Genomic DNA, 24,505 nt, shown 5'->3' with positions numbered 1-24,505 from the left:
AAAAGAGTATGTGCGATACAAACAGTGTTTCGGACAAACAATTTAAAATAAAATCATGAAATAAAATAGGCATACAATACTCTAAAGATAAAAGCTGGTACGTTGACAAAACTTTAACAAGATGAAAGAAGTATTCAGACCATAGTTACCGTGGATCGAGCATATCTAGTTTCATAAAACCGAACAAGACGGTAATCAGAAAATGCTTGGTCACCCCAGGGCAGCTAATGCCTTTAGGGGAGAATTCGGTCCCAGGACCGCTATCTATAGCAAGATTTACAACACAGTTAATGTACCAGAGACACCTGCGCATTAATAGGGAGACAATAACCAGGTTCCGTAATGATTCGTATAAGCGCCCTCCTTTAAATAAGGGCCCCCTCCCCAATAAGGGCCCTCTTCGACCTCAGTATTTTGGAATAAGCGCCCCCTCCCTACCCCCCCCCCCACCGAAAAAGTATAAAAACAAAAGCACCACTTATGAATGGTGTAAATCTTTTTTTTTTGAACTCTCATTGACTTCCTCACACAACAACACGGTCTACTTATTATCTCTTTAACTTCCATTTCCATATGAGCGCATTTTTTGTTCTCCGTCGATTTGGAAGCTAATATTTTCCGCAGAAATTAAATAAGCGCCCTCTCCCCAATAAGCGCTCCCTCTCCAAAAAGATCTAGAAAATTAAATAAGCGCCCTGGGCGCTTATTCGAATCATTACGGTACGCCACGCACAGCCGAGACGGTTGAACAAATTAGGATCTCTTGGGTATCCCTGGACAAAACGTCATACATGTATTTGCCTCTACTGGTAGATAGAAACGTACGCTCAAAGCAAGCGCATAAAATTGTCCAATTTAAGATTTCCTCCTCTCGTTCCCTTTTCATGCGTTGGGCTCGACTTCCATCTCGTTTGTGCTCGCTTCACAACAACCACCACCACCATCACACCACACCAATAGATTACGCGAGTGATCTGGTAGTATGGAAGTCGAGTTCAGGGTCTATAGAAAATTTTCTTCAGTCATAAGGGTATGATGTATTGTAGATATTCTTTTACAAAATAAATTTTGTGGCCATAAAAACAGCATTTTTTTAGACAGAACAATATAGGTTCAGTTTTCCTTTCCTCGACCAGCGCGCAAGCTATGGTTTCATATCCAAATCCATTTCCACGCAGGCGAGTAATTAAAGATAAAGGCGTGTATCTGCTAGCTCTCCTCGTAAGATCATATAAGAGATATCAATGGATTATACCCTTCACTTGATAGCACAACAAAGTGATGAGTATTTGTTTTAGCTTCCGCACGTATTCTATAATTGCCACCAATCGGATACAATCCTAACTACCTTTCTTCCGAGAAAAATTCACTCAAACAATAGGTTTATGCACCTCTTTGTGTCCCAATGGTGTTTTAGTTTTCAGGCACTTTTGACAGCTCTTGTGCTGCTAAAAGAAATTGTTGAGATGCCTCTCTTCACGGTGACTCGCGAGAGTAACGAGCTTGAAGCGCGCTCAAAAGCACCCTCTTAAATTCATAACCTTGCGAAAGTCGTTCAAACTAACCTATACTAGCAAATGCGGATATAAGTGTGGTTGGGAGGTTTGCGAGAAACTTGGACACAAGAACATACTTTTTAAGGTCTTTGTCGACCGGAATCTATACGGGACAATATTTGCCAATTTTATAAACAGCCGTCGCGCTATGAAGGTGCACCTTTTATGCGGGCTAATGTGTTTACAGAACAGCTTATTCATAAACGGGACGTGTCAGCAACCTTTGTTCAGGTACAAACCACTGTCATTCGAGCACCAAGTTAAAGAAAACACCGTTTAACAAAAACAACATTTGTGTGACTCAAAGATTTCCGTCCATAGATGGCAAATGTGAAATTAATACAGGAAAGTGTAGGACGCCTAGGCGGTGCGTGCGGTGGGTCGTATTATTTGCTATAGTTGATAGGTTATCGAACCGGCTATCTCCATAGTTTCAGTGGCGACGAAGGCCGCACGATTCTAACTAACTGGTAATTGCTTTTAATACGATTAATTGACATTCAGATGTAAATTTATACCCGCAACGCAGAGAGCGTGATAAAAGGCCATGCCCTGGGCTCTTACGGGTAGATGGGCGTGAAACGAGTCCCTGACAACGATATGCTCACAGCTTTCGCGATACAATTTAGAAAATAACAAGTAACTGCCATTGATATGTCACGAATATTTAGCAACATTAAATCCCAATTCAGTCTTCCTGATATTAGCTTGGTGCTTGTATCGAACCTGACAGATTACATTGAACGAGCTACTCTATACTTGAAAAAGGTGGCATTAGGTTGTTAGGTAACGAACTATTCTACTGTACAATACCCTAAATTGATCTGCCATTATTGGAGCTATTATCTCAGCTTATTTTGTGTGTGTGTATAAATGTGTGGATTATTGGATGTGATAAAAGGTGTAAGCTCGAATAAATGAGATAAATCAACAAATCAACTTTAATGGACAGAACGGTGACAATCAACAATGGGTTGTCACTATGTCGCTCTGTTAAAGCTGTATCGGGACTAGACAGCTCAATCGTTCTCTTTGTGTGACTGGGAAAAGTGCACTTCAGTCGAACCACAGAGACCTCAGGCAGAGAGCTCAAGCTGTACGACGAAACACGTAGCTTTCTTCTAGCAATGAACCAAGAAAGACAAGGCGAGGCCCGCCGGTCTACGTCTTTTCGGATTGATGACATTTTAGCTGAACCTGTTAAGCCTGAGACAGAAACTCCTGCTGTACACAGTTCTACTGTGGGCGAGACAAGCACAGCCACCGCGCCGAGCTCTAGTAAAAATTCCACAGATCTTCCATGCGTTCCAACCCTTCGGTTTGGTGTGGACTCTCTTTTATCACGACCATCAACGGATCAATCCCCGAGTAGATATGGTAAGTCAGACTCGTACCTTAGTGAGAGAAGTCTTTCCCCTGTGCGTTGGATCGGCGTTTGAGATGCTTAACTGGAACAAAAGGCCGAGTGCGATAGAATATTGCTCTTGGTGCTCTCAAGGCATGCTCGCGCTATTAACATAGACTTCTGCTAACAGTTATTTGGCGCAAGATGCGTGTGGTATAAACGAACCACCGCGGGTCATATGAAATACAACTGAGATTGATCTTAAAAAGATTCTGTGTGCTTATAACTTCTGCCCGGTGTTAGACCTCGCTGGTCCCAGCACGCGACACGAGATTCGTACAACATGGAGCACTCTAACCGACTGCGCTGTTGGGACGAATGGGCAACGCGTCAACGATCAGGGAGACCTTTTTTAGTGTTTTTGAAACGTTTGAGTTATCTTCATTTGCTTGCTTGGTTGTCACTCGCGGGGCTTATCTAAGAGAGATCAGCCTTAGAGCTCGCATTTCGGTCAAGCGCCTTCACATTGTGTCTACTTTATTATAACAAGAGCGTTATGAAGCAAAGAGAATAGAACACTAGTGTATACTGTGATGAAAGGCGTTTGAACGGAAATTCCTACTTCGCACAAAAACGATCAAAACCTCAGTAAAAGAATAGAGAGCAAACTCCAAGTGGCAATGGTATTCAAGATGTGTTCCATTTCAGTCGCGAGTACAACTTGTACACGATTCTTTCATGATATGTTTTCAAGCACCTACTGTTTTTTCCCAGAGTTCAAATCACAGCAACATTGTTAATCTTTCTATGAAATTCGGAGATTAAAGCTTTTATTGTCCAATAGCTGGGGATTAGAGACTCGAATGTCTGTTGATTTTATTGCCGCTTTGTTCTTATTCGTGAAAGCTGTTTTCATCGCTTCACCTGACGGTACATTACATACATAAACAGAGCGCGTAAATAAGCCGACCAGCAACTGACGGTCAGAAACGCATTTAAAAAAATGCAATCCTTTACATCACACTAATTTCAGACCCTTCCTTGGACTCTTGTAAGCAAATTGTCTCATGTATTTACTAAAATGATGTCCTTGGATAATTGATGATTGCTAATCGTTTTTTTCTTAACGAACATTTTCAGTCCGTAGTCGGTCAAATCAATTAAGATGTCTAATCCGGAGGCGTTTTTTACAACTCGTTTAGACTCCTTCCTTTGTTGTTGTCCGGTATTGTTAGGTAAAGGATACACTTCTTTACTTGGGTTTACTTGCCTTTCGACGAACAGTAGTTGCTAACTAATGAATGGCCGCAGAAGCTCTTGCAAAAAAAAAGTAACATTAGTCAATTAAATCAAGATTATACTGATTTCCCTCTCCGAAAACTCAAATGCACAGTAAAGATGAGGAGCAACTTCTCAATTATATAAAAAAGGGCCGAACGAGCATATCTGCCACCTAAGTATTTTTGTTCTATTACAAAAATATGCAACAAATATTTTTTCAACTCGTTTTGTTATTTGCATTTCATATACGTCCGAGATAGGGTTACAGTGTGATGTTGTTTGTTGCGTGGCTGTTTATTGATGTTTTAATAGTAAAAATAGTATTCATACTTCATTGAAAGTTGTATCAACAAAGCTGTTTTGAAGAAAAACTCTCTCTTTGCGAGTCAGCCATCAAATCTGTTGTAAGCCTACTGGCCGAGAACCTTCTCTTCTTAAAAAGTTAAATACACTAAGTGTTTCATGTCTTGTATCTCTGCTTCTCATCACAAGCAATCATACAAATAGGAGACAGTGAAAAAAGATACAAGTTTTGTGGATTTCTTTCTGCAAAAGTTTTTGTTTTGACATGCCTGTAACTTGGACAAATTGTGTTTGCGCTCTTCCTCACCAGTTTTTTTAAAACCCTTCAACGATAACAGACTATCTTGGTATCTAACAGTACTCTTTTCGTCTTTTGTTTCCTTAAATCTTTTATTTTTTCATTCAATTCATTCTTTGTGATAAAAGAATTTCCCTCTTTATCTTCAAGAAGTGGCTATCAATTTGAAATGTTTTATCAGTAAACCTGTAGTTATGCTTCCATTTATATGGCATGAGAACTGAAAGCCGTACGCCATTTGTGCAAAGCTTATTTTTCTAAGTACATCTGTTTTAACTAACAACCTCCATCGCCTAATGTTTGCTGGCGAATGGAAATTCACAATCAGTTCCTTACGTGCACAAGGTGATTGTCAGCCCTAAAACCAGTCACTTTCTGACTTCAAGATTATTTAACAAAGGCGTTTTGTCCAAGAATTTCTAAGATCGATAGTTTTTCTATTTTCTAAAATAAGTAATAAACCTAAAAACTATTTTTTTTTCGCGCGGGCAAATATATATCTATATATCATTATTTTTATTTATTTTTATTTTTTTACATTTACGGGGATGCAAACCGAATGCCTCTATAAGTCAGAAGCGTCATATAAAGATCGCTAAAAATAAACATAAGTTGTGCTCACATGAAACAGTAAAATACAGATTCTATACTCTAGGCGTTAGCTATGCATGATATCGTTTTCTTATGTAAAAAGGGCCCTGACAAAAAACATTGAATAAAACTGATCTGATTATTGAATAACTATGAACACCACAATAAACCTTTTACAAACCATTTGCTACCTTGCGCAGTTTTGTTTTACGAACCAAGTGTCGTCCAAGTCTTCCGATCACAGAGACTCGAAAACAAGGGCCGACGAAACCCACGCGACTTACGATGGTTTTCGAACCGATCGAAAAATAAACGATAAAACGTTTTTATTCGCGATTACGCATGAAGCACAAGAACATCGCTCACGGTTTTTCAAAACCGTTCTGCAAGACTCATGTGTAACTTCTTTAGAAATGTGTATGTGTTGCGGGAGTTTGTTTAGGTAGGTCATCGGTTGTCGTTGACAGTTTTTGAGATGTGTCCCACCTCACTTGTCTCACATGGATTTGCGGTGGATTACTGCTGTTGTTTTTTCTTCAGTTAGTCTGTCATGGTCAGGCTATTTGTACTTCGTCTCTTTGTTTAGATAATGCCCCTTATTTAAATCTTCTTCCTGAATGGAAATTGTTCAACGACACGACGATTTGCAACGATTTTGGAGATTCCTGGTTCTTGTTGGTGTCCAGTAGATTCCAAGTAAAAGAAATATACTGTTTTTTAAAAGAAACTTTATGTGCGTCCAGCCTGAGATTTCACCAAATTTTAAGAACATGCTAAGAACATGCCGAGGCTGTTCATAGCAGCAAAATGCCGAGTTTTCTTTGTGTGATGTGTTCTTAATGCAAAATCGGATTGTGTTTATAAAACACCTTTAAATATTTTTGCTATTGATCATTTGTGTAATTCTCTTTCTAATAATTCATTGGGTATTGTATTCTCATATACACTAAAAATTTAGGAACATTGTTAAAAACATCTTCAGCCTTAAATTGCTCCAAAAATAAGAACGAAACAAGAAAATTAGTGTAAAGTGCTGCTTTCATACGAACATGAAGTTTAGCCACGAATGAGTGCTTATTATTTCTTTACATCAATGATGATAAATGACGGCTTGTACCAGAATAAAGAGTTTCATTGAATTTTATGGTCGATAGCCTTTACATTTCAACAGATAGTCAAAGATATAGCAGTTGGTTTGCAAAGTATATACTCATTAAGATTGTTTTTATTTTTGTTCAAGAATACAGCAAATATTCTTGCCAAGTATACTGCAAGTACAACTGTTCTCGGCATATCTTGACAGCATGCCCAGGGCATTAAAAAATCATACGCGCAAGAAATCCCCTCCTTTTTTTTTTTGGTCTCTTCTAAGGAAGAGGTAGCAGAGGTATTCAGTAATTGCGACTTCTCCAAAATCAGCACAGTGGTCGTTGTATTATTCAATACAACGACCACCATCTTTGATACTCCAATAGATTTTTTATTCATTTTTAGTGGGATCATCTTTAACTTATCATAAGAGCAAGACAATGTTATTGTATGGAAGGAAGTCGTTATGGAGGGTATTTTAGAGAACAATTATCATAACAATTTTCAATATTAACTTGTGGGGTATCGTTAGTCAGATTTCTTTGAGAAAAGAACCTGCACCAACGATTTCGCTTTGTTAAAAACCATATGTAAATATCGACTGAGCAAAGTATAAAAGCAACAAAAGTTAGCAGGACCTTAGAGCGTTAGTTTGTTCACATGAGACACGTTACAGGCGAGCACACGAGTTTGCGCGATATCAATTCGCAGGTACTTACTGACTGTGTTTTGCTGATTGTTTTCTGTTAAAACTAAGCAGGATGCAGCTGTTGTCTTAAAGTTTGTTACCCCAACTGTGAGATTGTAGCCCATAAGACTCTCTTTTTTTAAAACGCTCTACTTAACCGCTAAATGGCCGTAGAAATAAACCTCAAGATGCAATACTATTCTTTTACAAAACCATTATTGGGCTTTTTGCTTTGAATCCATTATTTGGGCATTTTTCTTCGTTAGATGTCTGAAGAGACAGGTTTCTCCAACGTCCGAAGTCTACACAAGATCAAATGTTGTTCTGGTTTTCAAAGAATTTCTCTTCTTGTGAGAACAACGAAAATACGGTCTTTGTTTTAGAGTTGTTACTTTCATATGTCTATGTTTATAAGTTTACCAGACTACGACCGAGTTACTAGGATAAATACAAGGGGGCACTGGTATTCGTTTTTGAGAGAAAGATGTATTTGCCTTTTTCCTCGGGAAAAATGTGAGGGGCTTGAGACGATTTAACCATTTGTTCCGGAATACTTTCAAGAAATACACTCAAACAACTTAGTTGTGGTTGGCAGTCAACAAGTATGTGGTGAGCCTGGGAAATGCCAAACAGCGAGAGAACTTCAAAGCACCATTATCGACACACAATTCTTCTTTCTAACAAGTTATAATTTTTGAATGTTTAGGACAGTTGAAATGGTTTCCCAGAAAGAGATTAAAAGCATTCATCGATCGTTTGTTGTTTTGTTTAACCACAGTCGAGTTTGGATGAACACTACTAAAGCTGTGTCAACTCAAGTAAAAAAAAAATACCAACATGATTTACTTTTGAAAATAACACTACTGCAACCATTGTCTGAGCATAAAGGCTGTGTGCATAACAGTGTCGATTTAAGGTTATTCCATTAACGCGAGAAGTTGTCGTCACAATAGCAAGGCGTGGTTGAGCGATATATCAATTTTCATTGGTGGGGTTTATAGTCTTAACAATTCATCTTTTTTTTTAATTCACCTTATATTAGTACGGTATAGTCTTTTCATTCTGTTTCCCACGGTCCTTATATCTCTGGGCTAATTAATACTCATACGATAAGTATCAAATAAAATAAAATAAAATAAAGGAAAAGGAGCAACTGTGCTGAGTTAAGCAAAATTTTATAGCCGAATTTAATACGGCAGAACTTTTCGGATGCCTGATGTTTTTGTTTTAGAAGGAAATCTGTGATTTGATGATTTGCCAGGTTTTTTTTCCATATTTCAACTACTGTATCCCGGGACTAAATCAAAGGGCGCGTTAACATAGGCTTTGCCCTTTGAATTTAGTAATTCTAACCGCAAAATACTTTTATTTGCTATGCTTTTTCAAGGGCTATCGAAAAGATGTTTGCTTGAGTTTTTGTATCTTAGGGAACAGTTTACTCAGATGAACAACAGGAAAAGCTACGCAAAGAAAAGCAAAATGCACTATCAAGTATCACTATAATCAAGTTGATATTGAAAACTAAACATTCAAAAGGAAAATGTTATGATAAACTTGTTTAAACAAAGCTGTGTCCACTACTCAACGTGATGCACTTGGCATTATTCTTGAATGAACAGCGCGTGAAGAGTATTAATAGAAGTAGTTCTTATATTGTACCAACATTTTACAATAATCATCTCGCGGCATTTAGTTAAAATCAGAGGTTTTTAGCGTTACGCTTCTCGCTCGAATACGCTGATAATAGTCGATGAAAACTTAATATAAAAAAATAAGCGGAAATTGCCTTGCTAACGCACTAGGCTCCACCCACTTCTTGCCCCTGAGATATCTCAATTACATTTGGCCCTTGCTACGCAAGCTTCCTTAACTTCTATTATCTTCCTCTGACCAAACTATCTAGATACGGCCACAGAGAGAGGCTGTTTATCCTCGCTTATGGACAGACCAGTAGAAAAGCAAAACATAAAAAGAAAACCACCGGACAGCCTCGATCTGCTGGTGTGCGTCGGACCTTTTGGTCTGCATCAACATTGATTATGAAATAAAACCTTTGAAAGAAAAAGTCGACAACAACGCAGAGTTGTTTTTTTAAACGAGATTTTCGGCAGGCCCATGCCTTCAGGTTAAAAATAAGTTACAGTGGTATGTTACAGCTAGTATATGTACAAAGTTTATTAATGATTAACTAAAAAATATAAAAATAGTAGTTGAGTAAGGAGTAAAGGAAAATAGTGGATTATGGTAGATAGGGTGGTGTGGATTACTAAACGGTTTCTTCACGCCGGTTGAGGCCACCGGGCTCAAAAGTGCCAGCGCGAGCTATCAGTGTGGCTTCTCTTGCTTTACGTATGAAGTCGCGGTTGCTTATTATTATTTCAATAGGTATGAGCTCTATGTCAGAAGCGGAGTGGTTAGGTTTTTAGAAAGTGTTCAGCGGCGTGGGTAGGTGTGGATCGGGAGTCTTCAGTTCTGCGGTGGTCGTTAAAGCGTTCTTTTAGTTTGCGTTTAGTTTCTCCAATATATTGTAAGTTGTAGGCCATCATATAAATCACGTTTTTAGTATAGCAGGTTATGTGGGAGATTATAGGACGTGTTTGACCTGCCGAGAAATGTGTAGCTTGTTAGACCATCGGTTCTAATATATGGGCAGGTTTGGCAGTTTTTGCCGCAATGGAGAAGGGCAATCCCCTATAGCCTCGCCCTCCGCCTTCGCCGCATTTGTTCTACAAAAGAAAGCTTTAATAACTGCTGCAGTAAACTTACCAACTACTTCCTCAAGCGTGGCCACCAATCCGCTTTTCTCAAGAGACAAATCCCCCGCATTGACGCCCTACGCCCTAATAGTAACAACCACAAAAACTCCCGTCGCATCCCCTTTGTCACAACCCTACACTACCCAACATCAACGACATAATCCGTAGAAATTACAACCTCCTACTCTCGTCTTAGCGATGCCATAGGGTTTTCAATAACCACCTCTTGTCGCCTTTCGCCGCTCACCTAACCAAGCACGGTGCCTTCCGTTGCGGCAAAACCTCTTTAAAAGGTTTTAGTAAAAAAAGTGATGGGGAAGGGTATACGAAAAGCAAAAAAAAAAAACCCGTCAGGTCGATCTTACCCGCTCAAAGCTTTGTGCAGCAAGCAAAAAAAAAAAAAAAAAACCGTCAGGTCGATCTTACCCGCTCAAAGCTTTGTGCACCAAGCAAAAAAAAAAAAAAAAAAAAAAAAAAACCCGTCAGGTCGATCTTACCCGCTCAAAGCTTTGTGCACCAAGCAAAAAAAAAAAAAAAAAAAAAAAAAAAACCCGTCAGGTCGATCTTACCCGCTCAAAGCTTTGTGCAGCAAGCAAAAAAAAAAACCGTCAGGTCGATCTTACCCGCTCAAAGCTTTGTGCAGTAAGCAAAAAAAAAAAAAAAACCGTCAGGTCGATCTTACCCGCTCAAAGCTTTGTGCAGCAAGCAAAAATACAAAAAACAAAAAAAAACCCGTCAGGTCGATCTTACCCGCTCAAAGCTTTGTGCAGCAAGCAAAAAAAAAAAACCCGTCAGGTCGATCTTACCCGCTCAAAGCTTTTTGCAGCAAGCAAAAAAAAAAAAAAAAAACCGTCAGGTCGATCTTACCCGCTCAAAGCTTTGTGCAGATGTACGATGTAATATTTACCCGAGAGCCTCCTCATCATGCGCTCGCCCCAGTTCTCTCGTGACATATGAACCTGGGCCTGGGCACCAGTGCTAAAAAACGCATGACTAATTCCATTACCACGCGGTTAAACCAACTTTTTTGTTCTGGAATGCGGCCTTTTACCGGCAAACTGCCACATTATGGCAAATGTTATGAAAACAAGCGCAAAGCTAAGGCTATAATTTTCTTTATGACTCCCTCATTAACAAACAAATATGTCATCTTTTGTACAGTATGATTTTAACGCTGTCCAAGCAGCCACTGAAGTCAGTCTTTCGTACCTTTACTCGAACTATTCAACACTACGATTGTGTTTGTCTGTCGGTCTAGGCTATATTAGTCGTCTAATGTGTACTCGTTTTCAGACTCCTACTACCAGTTACTACCGGGTGGCTACTGGAGCCCACCATACACGTGTTATACCGCTGGCCATGGTTGCAATTCATGTTACACTTCAGGCCATCCCGCTTTGTCCTACATCAACACAGCCAAGCTACCAGGTATGTAGCTAAGATAGTGCTCATCAAAAATGTACACCTAACATTCGATGTTGCAACGCGTGTTACATTGCACACCATCATCTCTGGCACGTACCCAGGGGGGGGAGGGGTGCGAACGCCCCCCTTCGGCCCCCACGACGGCCGAAGGTCCACTTTCGGTTTCAATAGACGTGCTTTTTGTAGACAAAACTATAAAGCATAAGCTAGATTACTCTGGTATGTAGTCAAAACCGACAACAAACGTCCCGTGGAGATACTGCAAAGGCATAAAATATCCCTTTTTGTTTTTTTCAGGGGTGGTCGGATTTTTATCAGAGAACTCCCCTCCCCCCAGCAAAAATTAGGTCCACTTTTTCGGATTTCGCATCCCCTTAAGAAAAATCCTGGGTTCGGGCCTGCTTCTGGTGCCTTGCTCGTTGCTGAAGAACTAGCCAAAGTTCCCATGCAAAAAGCTTTATCATAGTTTTCCCACAAAGGATTTGTTTTGTACTAGCAGACAGAGCATATAGAAAATATCCAAAATCTTAAAACAATATTATGAATCATGTTGTGTAATGTCTATCTTATGCTATATTTTTTTTTGTCTTGGTCGATCAAATTTCTTAGGCATTTTTGACAACTAGCATGCACTTGTCGTTAGGTTGCCTAATTCTCACACGTGTCAGAAAAGAAAAAAATAATGAATTAGAGTAGCTAATCACTCTCATCACAGCTAGATGCTGAATTACGAGAGCGCAGATTCAGATGTGGCCGAGTTGAAGGCCCAGGAAGGCGCCTTAGCGGCTATACAACTCATGTTTGACTACTATCACAGCTAAGATCAAAATGTTTGGTTTTGTGGATGTAGAACAACCGGAAAATCTGAAAAAAAAACCCTAGGAGCAAAGACGAGACCAACTAACTCAACCTCACGTCGGAACCGGGAATCGAACCCGGAACCCTGTGGTAGGTGGCACAGGCACTACAGAGCAACGCTCTGCCAACTGCGCCACCTAGGCTATTAGAATTTTAAATGTTAGAATTAGAATTTTATTTATCGATGCCCCACCCCTACCCTTCAAGAACCTGGAACCTTTTGTATCAAGATATCAGTACACAAGACAGAGCGAATCTTAACTGCTGTCGCTAGCTTTTCCAGGAGGTATTCTGATAATTCCATTTTGTGATTTCAGTGTATGGCGACATGTACAGCACATACGAGACACAACCATCGTCATCAACCTCACAATACCCACAGTCCCCCAGCGGCCAAACAAAGACGCGCAAGGCTCGCAGGCCCTGGACCCGAGCTGTTTTTTCCAATCTTCAACGTAAAGGACTAGAAAAAAGATTTCAAGTACAGAAGTATTTAACTAAGGCTGATCGACACCAACTTGCTTCGATGCTAGGACTATCAGACAATCAGGTGAAGGTCTGGTTTCAAAACCGTAGAATGAAATGGCGGCAAGACGCCCGTGAATCTGTGACAAGTACTAATACAGAGCCCGACGAGACCGCGGGCTCATAGCGTCACGCAACAGGCATGGCGCAAAAGCGTGACAAATGAGGACGACAACAACCCCGTGGATGTCTCTCCCGCTGCATGTCGGGAAATCTTGCTCGGTGTCTTTTTCTTCGAGCGGTAACGGAATATCACGGAGAAATAGTTAAAAACTTAATTGCACCGGGATCTTGGGGCCCAAATCATTATAAGGGTAGATAAGAATCTGTATGTAAAGAATAAAGAAAATTTTTAAAAATGTTATCTGGTGTACATGGCTTGGGAGGCACACTCAATGCTAACTCTCTTCAATTGGAAAAGTTTTATAACACGCGATTGGTTAAACACGAGGTTCCGCTATAAAAGGGAAAGCTCCTCCCACCCCCGGGCTCGAGAACAATCAGTTATCAACCAGCCGTCAATGAGTCAACATGTCAGGACAATTGCTCTGAGCGCTACATTCAAATTTCATATTCAAAACCAAAATAAATATAATTCCTAGAGTTGTCCATCTAAAAATGTTTCTGTCTATCGTAAAATAATCCTATACCATGCTGTGTGCGCTCTAAAATACGAGCATTTTCATCAAAGCGCGAGAATTATGGATAGCGCAAATTTTTAATTTTCCATCGAAAACGTGACTGGACAGCAAATCACTGATTTATCGAACTCTTAACACAACTGTCTTGTTACCTGTGCAAAAAAAGTTTTATTCCAGCCGACTGAGGCTCAGAGATAAGCAATTTTACAGGAGGCTCATAATTTGTGACTGCTAGCGTTGCAGTGTTCTGATTATGATTGCAAATTCGAGCCCAGGGGTGGGAGAGCTTTCCCTTTTACAGTATAGCAGAACCTCGTGTTTAAGTGCGGCGCCTGACTGAAAGAGACGGTCCTGGAAAGGAGTTTTTTTTTTTCTTTTGAGGGGGGGGGGGGGGGTGTGCACTCTCAAGTACACATAGAGTTGCCTCCAATAAACAAAATTGGCTCTAGTTAGTTCATCAAATGCATATTACTGATGGTATTAGTTTTCCTTGGAAAATGACATGTAACTCAATTATTAAAGCAAAATGTTTCGAAAAGACTCGCATTTAGTACCAAAGCGTCTTTGAGTTAACCGCCAATATGAAGGGGAGGGGTAATCAGGTGAAGTCACCCGATGCACCTTTCGATTCTCCCTCCTTCCAGTTTTCAGTAGTAGGAAATCTTAGGAAACTCCTAGGCACAGGGTAGAGTTTTTTGTCTCAACAATAAATACGATAAATTATTATTTTTATCTGTTGTCTTATATAATAAAGACTATCGTTTTCCTTCTTAAATTCAGCTAATTCAGAGTAAAAAAACAACTCGCTTTATTTTATATATTTGGTGTGGTTTGTTACTGCTCTAAAAAGATACAGCTGGAGTAAAAACTACTCTTTCAACACGAGATGGCTGGAGTAGTTTTTACTCTTCAAAACCTACCCCCTCAAAGGAGTACTTTTTTACTCCATTTCTTGACCATCTGGAGTAAAAATAACTCTTTTCACTTCAGATAGTTGGAGTAGCTTTTACTCTGCTAAAATTACCCCCCAGAAAAGAGTACTTTTTACTCCATTATTTGACCAACAAGAGTGAAAATCACTCTTTTTCTAAGAAACATTCGATACTAATCCTTAGCAGAGTAAAACTTACTCCGTTAAGGGAGTAAACAAAAAAAAATACTCCTCAGTGGAGTAGTTTTTACTCCAATAAAGGAGTTCAAATTACTCCTTTAAAAGTACTCCATCGCAAAGAGTAGTTTTTACTCTCTGAGTGGAGTAAAAATAACTCCCTGAAACTAACAGTGTAGATAACGTAATACATGTCATTTTTTTCTGCTTATCTACCAACGTTACAAATATGACACAGACGAATTTACGTTGCTTTCCTTTCCGCTTTCAAACCGACATATAGACGGTTCACAGTTTCGACTCGGCTAGGCAAGGGCAAGGGTTGATCGTACTGCGCAGGAGAGTTCAGGTAACGGATTGATGGTCATTTAAATTCGGATCCATCTTTTGGATTTATCTTCGCCTAATTATGTCAGAACAAGAATTGTCCATTCTTTCTATTGAATTGCGATTGCAAAAGACTGTGCATTGATCTAGCGAAGATGTCCGATCATCAGGAACAACAACAAAAAACAACGCGGAGTTGCCCCAATTTAAATTCGGGTCCACCTTTTGGGGTTATCCTCGCCTGATTATGTCAGAATAAGAATTGACAATTCTTTCTATTTAACAGCGATTGTAAAAGATATGCGAAGATGTGCGATCATCCAGCAACAACAACAAAAAAACAACCCGAAGTTAGCAATGGCTATTCGAGGCGAGAGGCCTTGTACTCTAAAGTATAATATAACAGAAAGAGAGAGGAATAGGAGGGCCCGTTAAATACCGACACCCAGCATTTGAATCTACAAGGGAGTTTGTTGGCGACACCCGACACTTAAACAGGGCGACAAGAGAATTCGTTTAATGGCGACATCCGACACTTGAAGACAGCAACAGAAGAGTTCGCTTAATGTCGACATCCGACACTTGAAGAGACGTAAGGAGAGATCGTTTAATGCCGACATCCGACACTTGAAGTGTTAACAGGAGAGTTCGTTTAATGCCGACATCCGAGACTTGAAGGGTTGACAGGAGAATTCGTTTAATGGCGACATCCGACACTTGAAAAGGCGTAAGAAGAGTTCGTTTAATGCCGACATCCGACACTTGAAGGGTTGACAGGAGAATTCGTTTAATGGCGACATCCAACACTTGAAAAAACGTAAGGAGAGTTCGTTTAATCGATATCCGACACTTAAAGAGGCGTAAGGAGAGTTCGTTTAATGGCGACATCCGACAATTGAAGAGTACGACAGGAGAGTTCGTTTAATGCCGACATCCGACACTTGAAAAGACGTAAGGAGAGTTCGTTTAATCGATATCCGACACTTGAAGAGACGTAAGGAGAGTTCGTTAAATCGATATCCGACAATTGAAGAGTACGACAGGAGAGTTTGTTTAATCGATATCCGACACTTGAAGAGGCGTAAGGAGAGTTCGTTTGATGGCGACATCCGACACTTGAATACGGCGACAGGAGAGTTATTTTAATGGCGACATACGACACTTGAAAAGACATAAGAGCAGTTAGTTTAATGGCGACATCCGACACTTGAAAAGACGTAAGGAGAGTTCGTTTATTGGCGACATCCGACACTTGAAAAGACGTAAGGAGAGTTCGTTTATTGGCGACATCCGGCACTTGAACTGTTGACAGGAGAGTTCGTTTATTGGCGACATCCGACACTTGAAGAGGACGATAGGGGATTCGTTTGATGGCGACATCCGACACTTGAAGAGGCATAAGGAGAGAACGTTTAATGGCGACATCCGACACTTGAAGACGGAGACAGGAGAGTTTGTTTAATGCCGACATCCGACACTTGAAAAGACGCAAGGAGAGTTCGTTTAATCGATATCCGACACTTGAAGAAGACGACGGGAGAGTTCGTTTAATACCGACATCCGACACTTGAAAAGACGTAAGGAGAGTTCGTTTATTGGCGACATCCGACACTTGAAGGGTTGACAGGAGAGTTCGTTTAATGGCGACATCCGAAACTTGAAGAGGACGATAAGAGAGTTCGTTTGATGGCGACATCCGACACTTGAAGACGGCGACAGGAGAGTTCGTTTAATGCCGACATCCGACACTTGAAGGGTTGACAGGAGAGTTCGTTTAATAGCGACATCCGACACTTGAAGAGGCGTAAGGAGAGTTTGTTTGATGGCGACATCCGACACTTGAAGAGGCGTAAGGAGAGAACGTTTAATGGCGACATCCGACACTTGAATACGGCGACAGGAGAGTTATTTTAATGGCGACATACGACACTTGAACTGTTGACAGGAGAGTTCGTTTAATGCCGACATCCGACACTTGAAGGGTTGACAGGAGTGTTCGTTTAATAGCGACATCCGACACTTGAAGTTGCATAAGGAGAGTTCGTTTGATGGCGACATCCGACACTTGAAGAGGCATAAGGAGAGAACGTTTAATGGCGACATCCGACACTTGAAGACGGCGACAGGAGAGTTTGTTTAATGCCGACATCCGACACTTGAAAAGACGCAAGGAGAGTTCGTTTAATCGATATCCGACACTTGAAGAGACGTAAGGAAAGTTCGTTTAATCGATATCCGACAATTGAAGAGTACGACAGGAGAGTTCTTTAAATGGCGACATACGACACATGAAGAGGACGTCAGGATAGTTCGTTTAATGGCGACATCCGACACTTGAAGAGGAAGACGGGAGTGTTCGTTTAATACAGACATCCGACACTTGAAAAGACGTAAGGAGAGTTCGTTTAATGGCGACATCCGACACTTGAAGAGGCGCAAGGAGAGTTCGTTTAATGTCGACATCCGGCACTTGAAGTGTTGACAGGAGAGTTCGTTTAATGCCGACATCCGACACTTGAAGGGTTGACAGGAGAGTTCGTTTAATGGCGACATCCGACATTTGAAGAGGCGTAAGGAGAGTTCGTTTAATGGCGACATCCGACACTTGAAGGGTTGACAGGAGAGTTCGTTTAATGGCGACATCCGACACTTGAAGGGTTGACAGGAGAGTTTGTTTAATGGCGACATCCGACATTTGAAGAGGCGTAAGGAGAGTTCGTTTAATGGCGACATCCGACACTTGAAGAAGCGCAAGGAGAGTTTGTTTAATCGATACCCGACACTTGAAAAGACGTAAGGAGAGTTCGTTTAATGGCGACATCCGACACTTGAAGAGGCGCAAGGAGAGTTCGTTTAATGGCGACATCCGACACTTGAAGAAGCGTAAGGAGAGTTTGTTTAATCGATATCCGACAATTGAAGAGTACGACAGGAGAGTTCGTTTAATGGCATCCGACACTTGAAGAGACGTAAGGAGAGTTCGTTAAATCGATATCCGACAATTGAAGAGTACGACAGGAGAGTTTGTTTAATCGATATCCGACACTTGGAGAGACGTAAGGAGAGTTCGTTCAATCGATATCCAACAATTGAAGAGTACGACAGGAGAGTTCGTTTAATGGCATCCGACACTTGAAGAGACGTAAGGAAAGTTCGTTTAATCGATATCCGACACTTGAAGAGACGTAAGGAGAGTTCGTTTAATCGATATCCGACAATTGAAGAGACGTAAGGAAAGTTCGTTTAATAGATATCCGACAATTGAAGAGTACGACAGGAGAGTTCGTTTAATGGCGACATCCAACACTTGAAGGCGTAAGGTGAGTTCTTTTAATGGCGACATACGACACTTGAAGAGGCGTAAGGAGAGTTCGTTTAATGGCGACATCCGAAACTTGAAGAGGACGATAAGAGAGTTCGTTTGATGGCGACATCCGACACTTGAAGAGGCATAAGGAGAGAACGTTTAATGCCGACATCCGACACTTGAAGACGGTGACAGGAGAGTTTGTTTAATGCCGGCATCCCACACTTGAAAAGACGTAAGGAGAGTTCGTTTAATCGATATCCGACACTTGAAGAGACGTAAGGAGAGTTCGTTTAATCGATATCCGACAATTGAAGAGTACGACAGGAGAGTTCGTTTAATGGCGACATCCGAGACTTGAAGAGGCGTAAGGTGTGTTCGTTTAATGGCGACATCCGACACTTAAAGGGACGACAGGAGAGTTCTTTTAATGGCGACATAAGACACTTGAAGAGACGTAAGGAGAGTTCTTTTAATGGCGACATACGGCACTTGAAGAGACTTAAGGAGAGTTCGTTAAATGGTATCCGACACCTGAAAAGGACGACAGGAGAGTTTGTTTAATACCGACATCCGACACTTGAAAAGACGTAAGGTGAGTTCGTTTAATCGTTACCCGACACTTAAAGGGGACAACAGGAGAGTTCTTTTAATGGCGACATCCAACACTTGAAGAGGGGTAAGGAGAGTTTGTTTAATGGCGAAATCCAACAATTAAAGGCGACAGCAGAGTTTGTTTATTAGGGACACCCTCGAAGAGGACGATAAGAAAGTTCATTTATTAATGACGACTCTCGACACTTGAAGGCGAAGAACACACTTGAAGAGGGCCTAAACCGTCAATTCTAAAAAAAAAAATCCAATTTAACACCCTTGTCCCCCTAGAGACACACCTCTGCTATACCCCTTCTCAACTTAGTCTTTTCCCATGCAAAGGTATCTGCACCCACCACCCCTACTTTACACCCCTTCTTTTTACTGGGGACATCGCGGGGAAAGGTTTTGAGCGAGATTGTTTATATAAAATAAAAAGACGTTTTCCTATAAAGGACAACACCCCGAAGGCCGCGCCTACACTTTGCCAGTTAAAAGGTGACAATATTTTTATGAACTCTAGTCCTATTATTAGGTCCATACGATAGCCTGAGCCCACAGTTGAGCCAAATCAAAATTGATATGATATTATGACAAGACCGTTCAACTTCGCCCGCCTAGGTATGTGAAACCATCTAAACGTGGATACACGAAGATTGTAAATTCCCACTTACAGCCGTAAAAATACTTGTCCAGACCACATGTAGACCGAGATGCGCTACTGTCACTGAGTATTTGAATTATATACATCGTTATTTACTTGTAATCTCCGATCAACAGAGATATAAACTCCTCCTAAACAAGCAAACAAAAGGAAACGACAAACAAACTCCTCGACATTTTGTCTTATTGAGACTGGATAGCTATTGCATCTAGACATCAATACTGAACCAAACTCATACAGTTACACGAGGGTCACATTTTGCTATCGAGAAATGTGTCGTTTTCAGTGCCAAAGCAACATGCTTTTAAATTAGGTTTTTGCAAAAGCCTCCGCCAAGAAAAAAGGAAAGAATGTTTATGATCTTTTTAGGAGAGGAAGAAGACACATCGAGGGCATTCAGCATTTAATAGTCATAATAATATTAAATGGTTTATCTTTAACTGTATTTTGATTATTGTAACAATTTGTTATTCAAAATACTATCGTGATTGCGCGTAATCTCAATTCCGTATGCGCAATGAGGGATATAGGTGCGTACGGCCTGCACGAAACAAGTCTTGCACAGACCACGGACCCCGCAGCGACTCAAACCAACAGTCCCTGACGAGCTAAGTAAGTGTAAGAGTGTTGAAGCAAACATTTCACATTCACCAAGAAGTGCGTAGCTAGTGGTGGCCGCAAGGGGGGGGGGGGGGGGGGGGTGAGGGGGGACACCATAATGCGACCGTCAAAAATGGGTTATTTCTTATTGAAGGATTGCCAAAGTTTTCTATATGATTCCTATATAGTGGAACCTTCAAATATTAACATGGAAGGGACAAAAAGTGCATCGTTATATCGTGAATATCATTGGAGTATACATAAATACAAAAAGCTCAAATAGTCGTGTTCGTGAACCAGAAGAAAAATACAATACACCAAAAACTGGTATTCGACTCTGCTGGAGTATATACAAATATACAGCGATCCGTCGTCCTCTTCTGTCCCGGATTGACACTGACCGGGATTCATCCAAAGGCATATGTATTGCTTTTACTCGATGCCCTTATGAATTTGCTTCGTGCAAATATTTAGACTTGACGTTCCTAAAATGATTTCGAAAAGAAGAAGAAGTACATTCATGTGCTTGATGCTAAAAATACATTTTTAGTCAGCCAAGATTCAGACTCGAAAAAATTTCCAGCGACATTGTAGACTAGAACGTCCAATAAGATAATAGATATGTCTTTGAGAAACGTCTGGCTACCAACGAACACTACTCTTGTTCAGTCGGATAAATAAATGGGTTAAGCAGTGACTAAAGATCCGGCAGCCGGATAATAGGGTCCTAAAAAAACTAAAGGCCCTGCAGTCCGTAATAATCCTACGTTTCTCGTAGAATTCCACTAATATCTATTCTAAAACAAATTTTATTTTTTGGGAATATCCAAGCGCTGCCTTTTGAATAAATTTATTTAGTTTTACGTTTTTGATAAACGCTATACACAAAATATTTACTTCCCGATATCGGCACTTTGAAAATACTGAAGATTACATACAAGGATTATATCGGAATGCCGCGAAACGTTTGTCAATGCGTTCTGTCTGATGCATTCCAGCCGTCTTCCTACCAAACCATAAAGAGAAGTCCTATTTCCATCTTATTCTTTCATCTATTTCGATTATACCATAACTACTATTATGGAATTGAGCCATCGCATTTGTTCTCTCTCGTTGTCGATTGAATGCAGTAGCGAACATTCAAGCAACGTCTTACTTCCTTAGGAATTCCAGTAACATTTCGGTGCAAATTGGTTACTAGATCCGCCAAATAAGGAATTTTAATCCTAAAATACCACTGATACCATATTACCTACACTACAAGGAATATAAACCGAGGGACCAGGGACCCCTCAGGCATAGCAGTTAGAGATCAATAATCTGACCAATATTTGCTGACAAAAGATATCTACCTCAGTTCAATTTTTTTTATGAGACCATCCAAAGTCGGCTTTTACAGGAGATAAGCTATTTATGTAACTAGATCCGTTTATTCAACTCTGTAATCTTCACCTAAGGTATCAATAACAGACAGTGAAGTACAGGTGATAGTGTAAACCAACAACAAACCTTAGTCGCACTTGAAACTTGGCACGCCAAGCTACCTTGGAGTATCTAGGTTCACCATCACCGAGGAGGTCAATGGCGGCTCCATTACCGGTAGATTTATCCCATTATTATAAAACTTTCCAATACTTTTTTTAGGGATTTGAATATGTCGACAAATGCGTCGATGCAGCCAACTGAGACCGTTGAAGGTCCCCTGCACGTTCCAGCCATTGCCAGCGTCTACCTCGTGGTCGGACTGCTTCTTGCTGTGGCTGTGGTCGCCATTTGGTACTGCCACAAGCAAATAGTTGAGTCGCGGCGCATCCGCGACAGTGGTGAACAGCAGCCGAGGAGACGACGACGCCCACGACGCATGAACGATTCTCAAGTGGTATCTGTCAACCAGCAATGGTTTGACCATTATTCCGGGAATCGCCTCGGCTGTCCGCCCCAGGAAGACGTAGATCCAAACACTAGTGCTGAATGCACTTGTTCCGTACCGAAGGACGACAGACATGTACGATTTAGTGCAGCACCTGATAAAATATTTAACATAGAAAGTCGTCAGCAGACAAAAAAACTTGTAGAACTAGGTAAAAGAACAGGTTTTAGAAACGTAGTTAGTTACTTGTCTACGACCCCTTCGGTTCATACACCATGTAGAAACTCGCTAACCGCGGTCACTAGACTAGTCCCCCCTTTGTCCTTGTCACCTCAGAGTGTACCAGAAGGGGTAAAAGACTCAACCTGGCAGGGGAACTCATCTGGCTCAAGGGACTCGTTCAGTGCCACAGGAGAATCTGGGATTTCTTAGATTTCTTCGCTCGTGATTCTATTTGGTGTTTTCCGTTTCATGTTTTCGTGTTTGGTTAAAGACACACGGCCTTATAGAGTTCCATGCTTAGAGAGCCGAGATCTGTGCGGCCCTTTTTTTGAATACACCGTTATCACGTTTTTGCACACACAGAAACACAAAAATTACAATAGCTTTGAGTTCTTCATTTGTCCATGTGCCACAGACAACGAAAAAACATGACTTAACGCTTCAAATAAGCTCATTTCAGGCCCGAACCCAGGATTTTTCTTGGGGGGGTGCTGATTCCGAAAAAGTGGACCCAATTTTTCCTGGGGGGGGGGGGGGGGGAGTTCTCTGATAAAAATCTGACCACCTCCGAAAGAAAAAAGAGGGATGTTTTATGCCTTTTGAGTATCTCCACGGTACGTTTATTGTCGGATTTGGCTACAAACCAGAGTAATCTAGCTTATGCTTTATAGTTAATCTACAAAAGAGCACGCTTATTGAGAACCGAAAGTGAACGTTCGGCCGTTGTGGGCCGAATGTTACGGGCCTGCATTTCACATCTACTAAGGCGGAAAATTTCTCAAAGTACTTAGTGAGTAATAGCAAACAAAATATCTTTTTTTTAAATTGATGTTACTTTTTGTAAAGTGTCATTGAAATTTGAGCTTTTCGTCCCTGAGCTCATACATAGCGCAAGGATTATCAAGGAAAAAATATCTTAAAAAGCCAAAATCTGGGTATGTGCATTTCGGCCTCACGTTATTTGTGTTTCAAAAATCATTCCGGAATACAAGGAACCGATGGCCAATGTAAGAAATTGTGTCTTCTTTCTCTATCTCGAATTGCGCATTTTCCAGCTTTTTCCGTCATGTCTGTGCGACAGAGGTTAGTCGTGCCACCCGATACACAACAATCCGCGTGATTTCTGGCAGACGCGGAAAAAAAAAATGAAATGTCAGTTTCTCATCGGCCTTCTTTGCGAAAAAAAATAGTTTACCAGCGTTTAGAAATGTAGAGCCTTATTTAAATTTATCGAACCTTTTGCTAGAATTGGAAAATTGAATTTCTAATCAGATCCTAATGTTTTTTTTTTCTGAGAAGTTTGACTACTCCTGGATTATTCAGACATCCCTAACGTTATATTTTAAAATGATCGCACCACAATTACGAAATATCTATGTTTCCATTGCAATTTTGCATTTTCTTTTGGTCACGGTCTGGAAGGGGGGTCTTGATCCCGCGTTCCCAGCATTTTTTGTTCTTTCTCGCATTACCCCGCGGCGTTGATTTTGTATAATCCCGCATTCTGCACCGTTATTTGTCGAATTTGTACAATCCCGCATCCCGTAGGCCTGGCAAATCCCGCATACCCGCAACACTATTTTCCCTTTCCCGCATCCCGCACCGGATTCAGGCCAAATCTCGTGTCCCTTGAATACCCTTCTAGACCCGGTCTGGTCACAGAAGCAATAGGCTCCTTCGCAGCCACCAGCAGTCGGAGTCACGGGAATCCCCGAGGATGGCTCTCGAGATATGGGACCAAAATTTGATTAGGGCTAAAAGCTGGAAAGGAATGCAGTTCGAATCTGAGCAGCCCCTACGGGCGGGGAGCGCTGTGTGACTCCGACTGCTGGGGGCTGCGAAGAAGTCTACAACTTTCACTTGGACATCACCTAGACACATTCTAATGTTTACTGTACAAAAATTCCACGAGTTCGCCATTGCCTTGCTTTTATTGGTGACGGGAGCCATTTCGTAGTTACGTCCGCGTTAGACGCTTACCAATTTGTAAGGTAGCGCTGAAAAGCACCAGGAGTCAAGAAAGCAGACAATAGATTCAGCACACAAATCAACAACAACGCAAAGCTAAGAAACAATTCGAACTTTATTCAATTGCGTACTTTGTGTTTATCGGCATTTTCTCGGTGAAAGTAGATGTAGTTTGGTTGTGATCCTGCCCTGTTAGAAGATCACACGCCTAAGAATAAAGAGCTGATGAACGGAGTTATTTGTAATGCAGACCGTTTTGTTCTAGCGTTATTCAAACCTACCACAACACTCTCCCGAAGGAAGAGTAAAATTATCATAACAATTTAGAAACTGTACATATCAGAACGGGATCTGATCACGGATCTGTCGACAATTTGGGCGCGGATTTCTGATTTTGACTGCTTTGACGGTCCAATTTCGGATTTTAAATTTCGATCGATGCTATTGTTTATCTGCCAAACCATGCGGATCTAAAAATATCTGCGGATC

General features: G+C 41.0%; 1 protein-coding gene across 1 annotated transcript; it reads left to right on the top strand.

The window, feature by feature from the left end:
- The first annotated feature begins 1,783 nt into the window (after positions 1 to 1,783).
- Positions 1,784 to 13,077, top strand: LOC5521638 (H2.0-like homeobox protein). Its single transcript, XM_032366979.2, has 3 exons — positions 1,784 to 2,933; positions 11,201 to 11,335; positions 12,508 to 13,077. The coding sequence occupies exons 1-3, from the start codon at positions 2,684 to 2,686 to the stop codon at positions 12,840 to 12,842; spliced, it is 720 nt and encodes a 239-aa protein (XP_032222870.1). The 5' UTR covers positions 1,784 to 2,683; the 3' UTR covers positions 12,843 to 13,077.
- Positions 13,078 to 24,505: the final 11,428 nt, after the last annotated feature.

This window comes from Nematostella vectensis, chromosome 2 (assembly GCF_932526225.1).
Source record: "Nematostella vectensis chromosome 2, jaNemVect1.1, whole genome shotgun sequence".
In the NCBI taxonomy this organism is placed as follows: Eukaryota; Metazoa; Cnidaria; class Anthozoa; order Actiniaria; family Edwardsiidae; genus Nematostella; species Nematostella vectensis.
The sequence above is the reverse complement of the archived record's forward strand: the minus strand, read 5'-3'. Positions and strand labels throughout refer to the sequence as shown.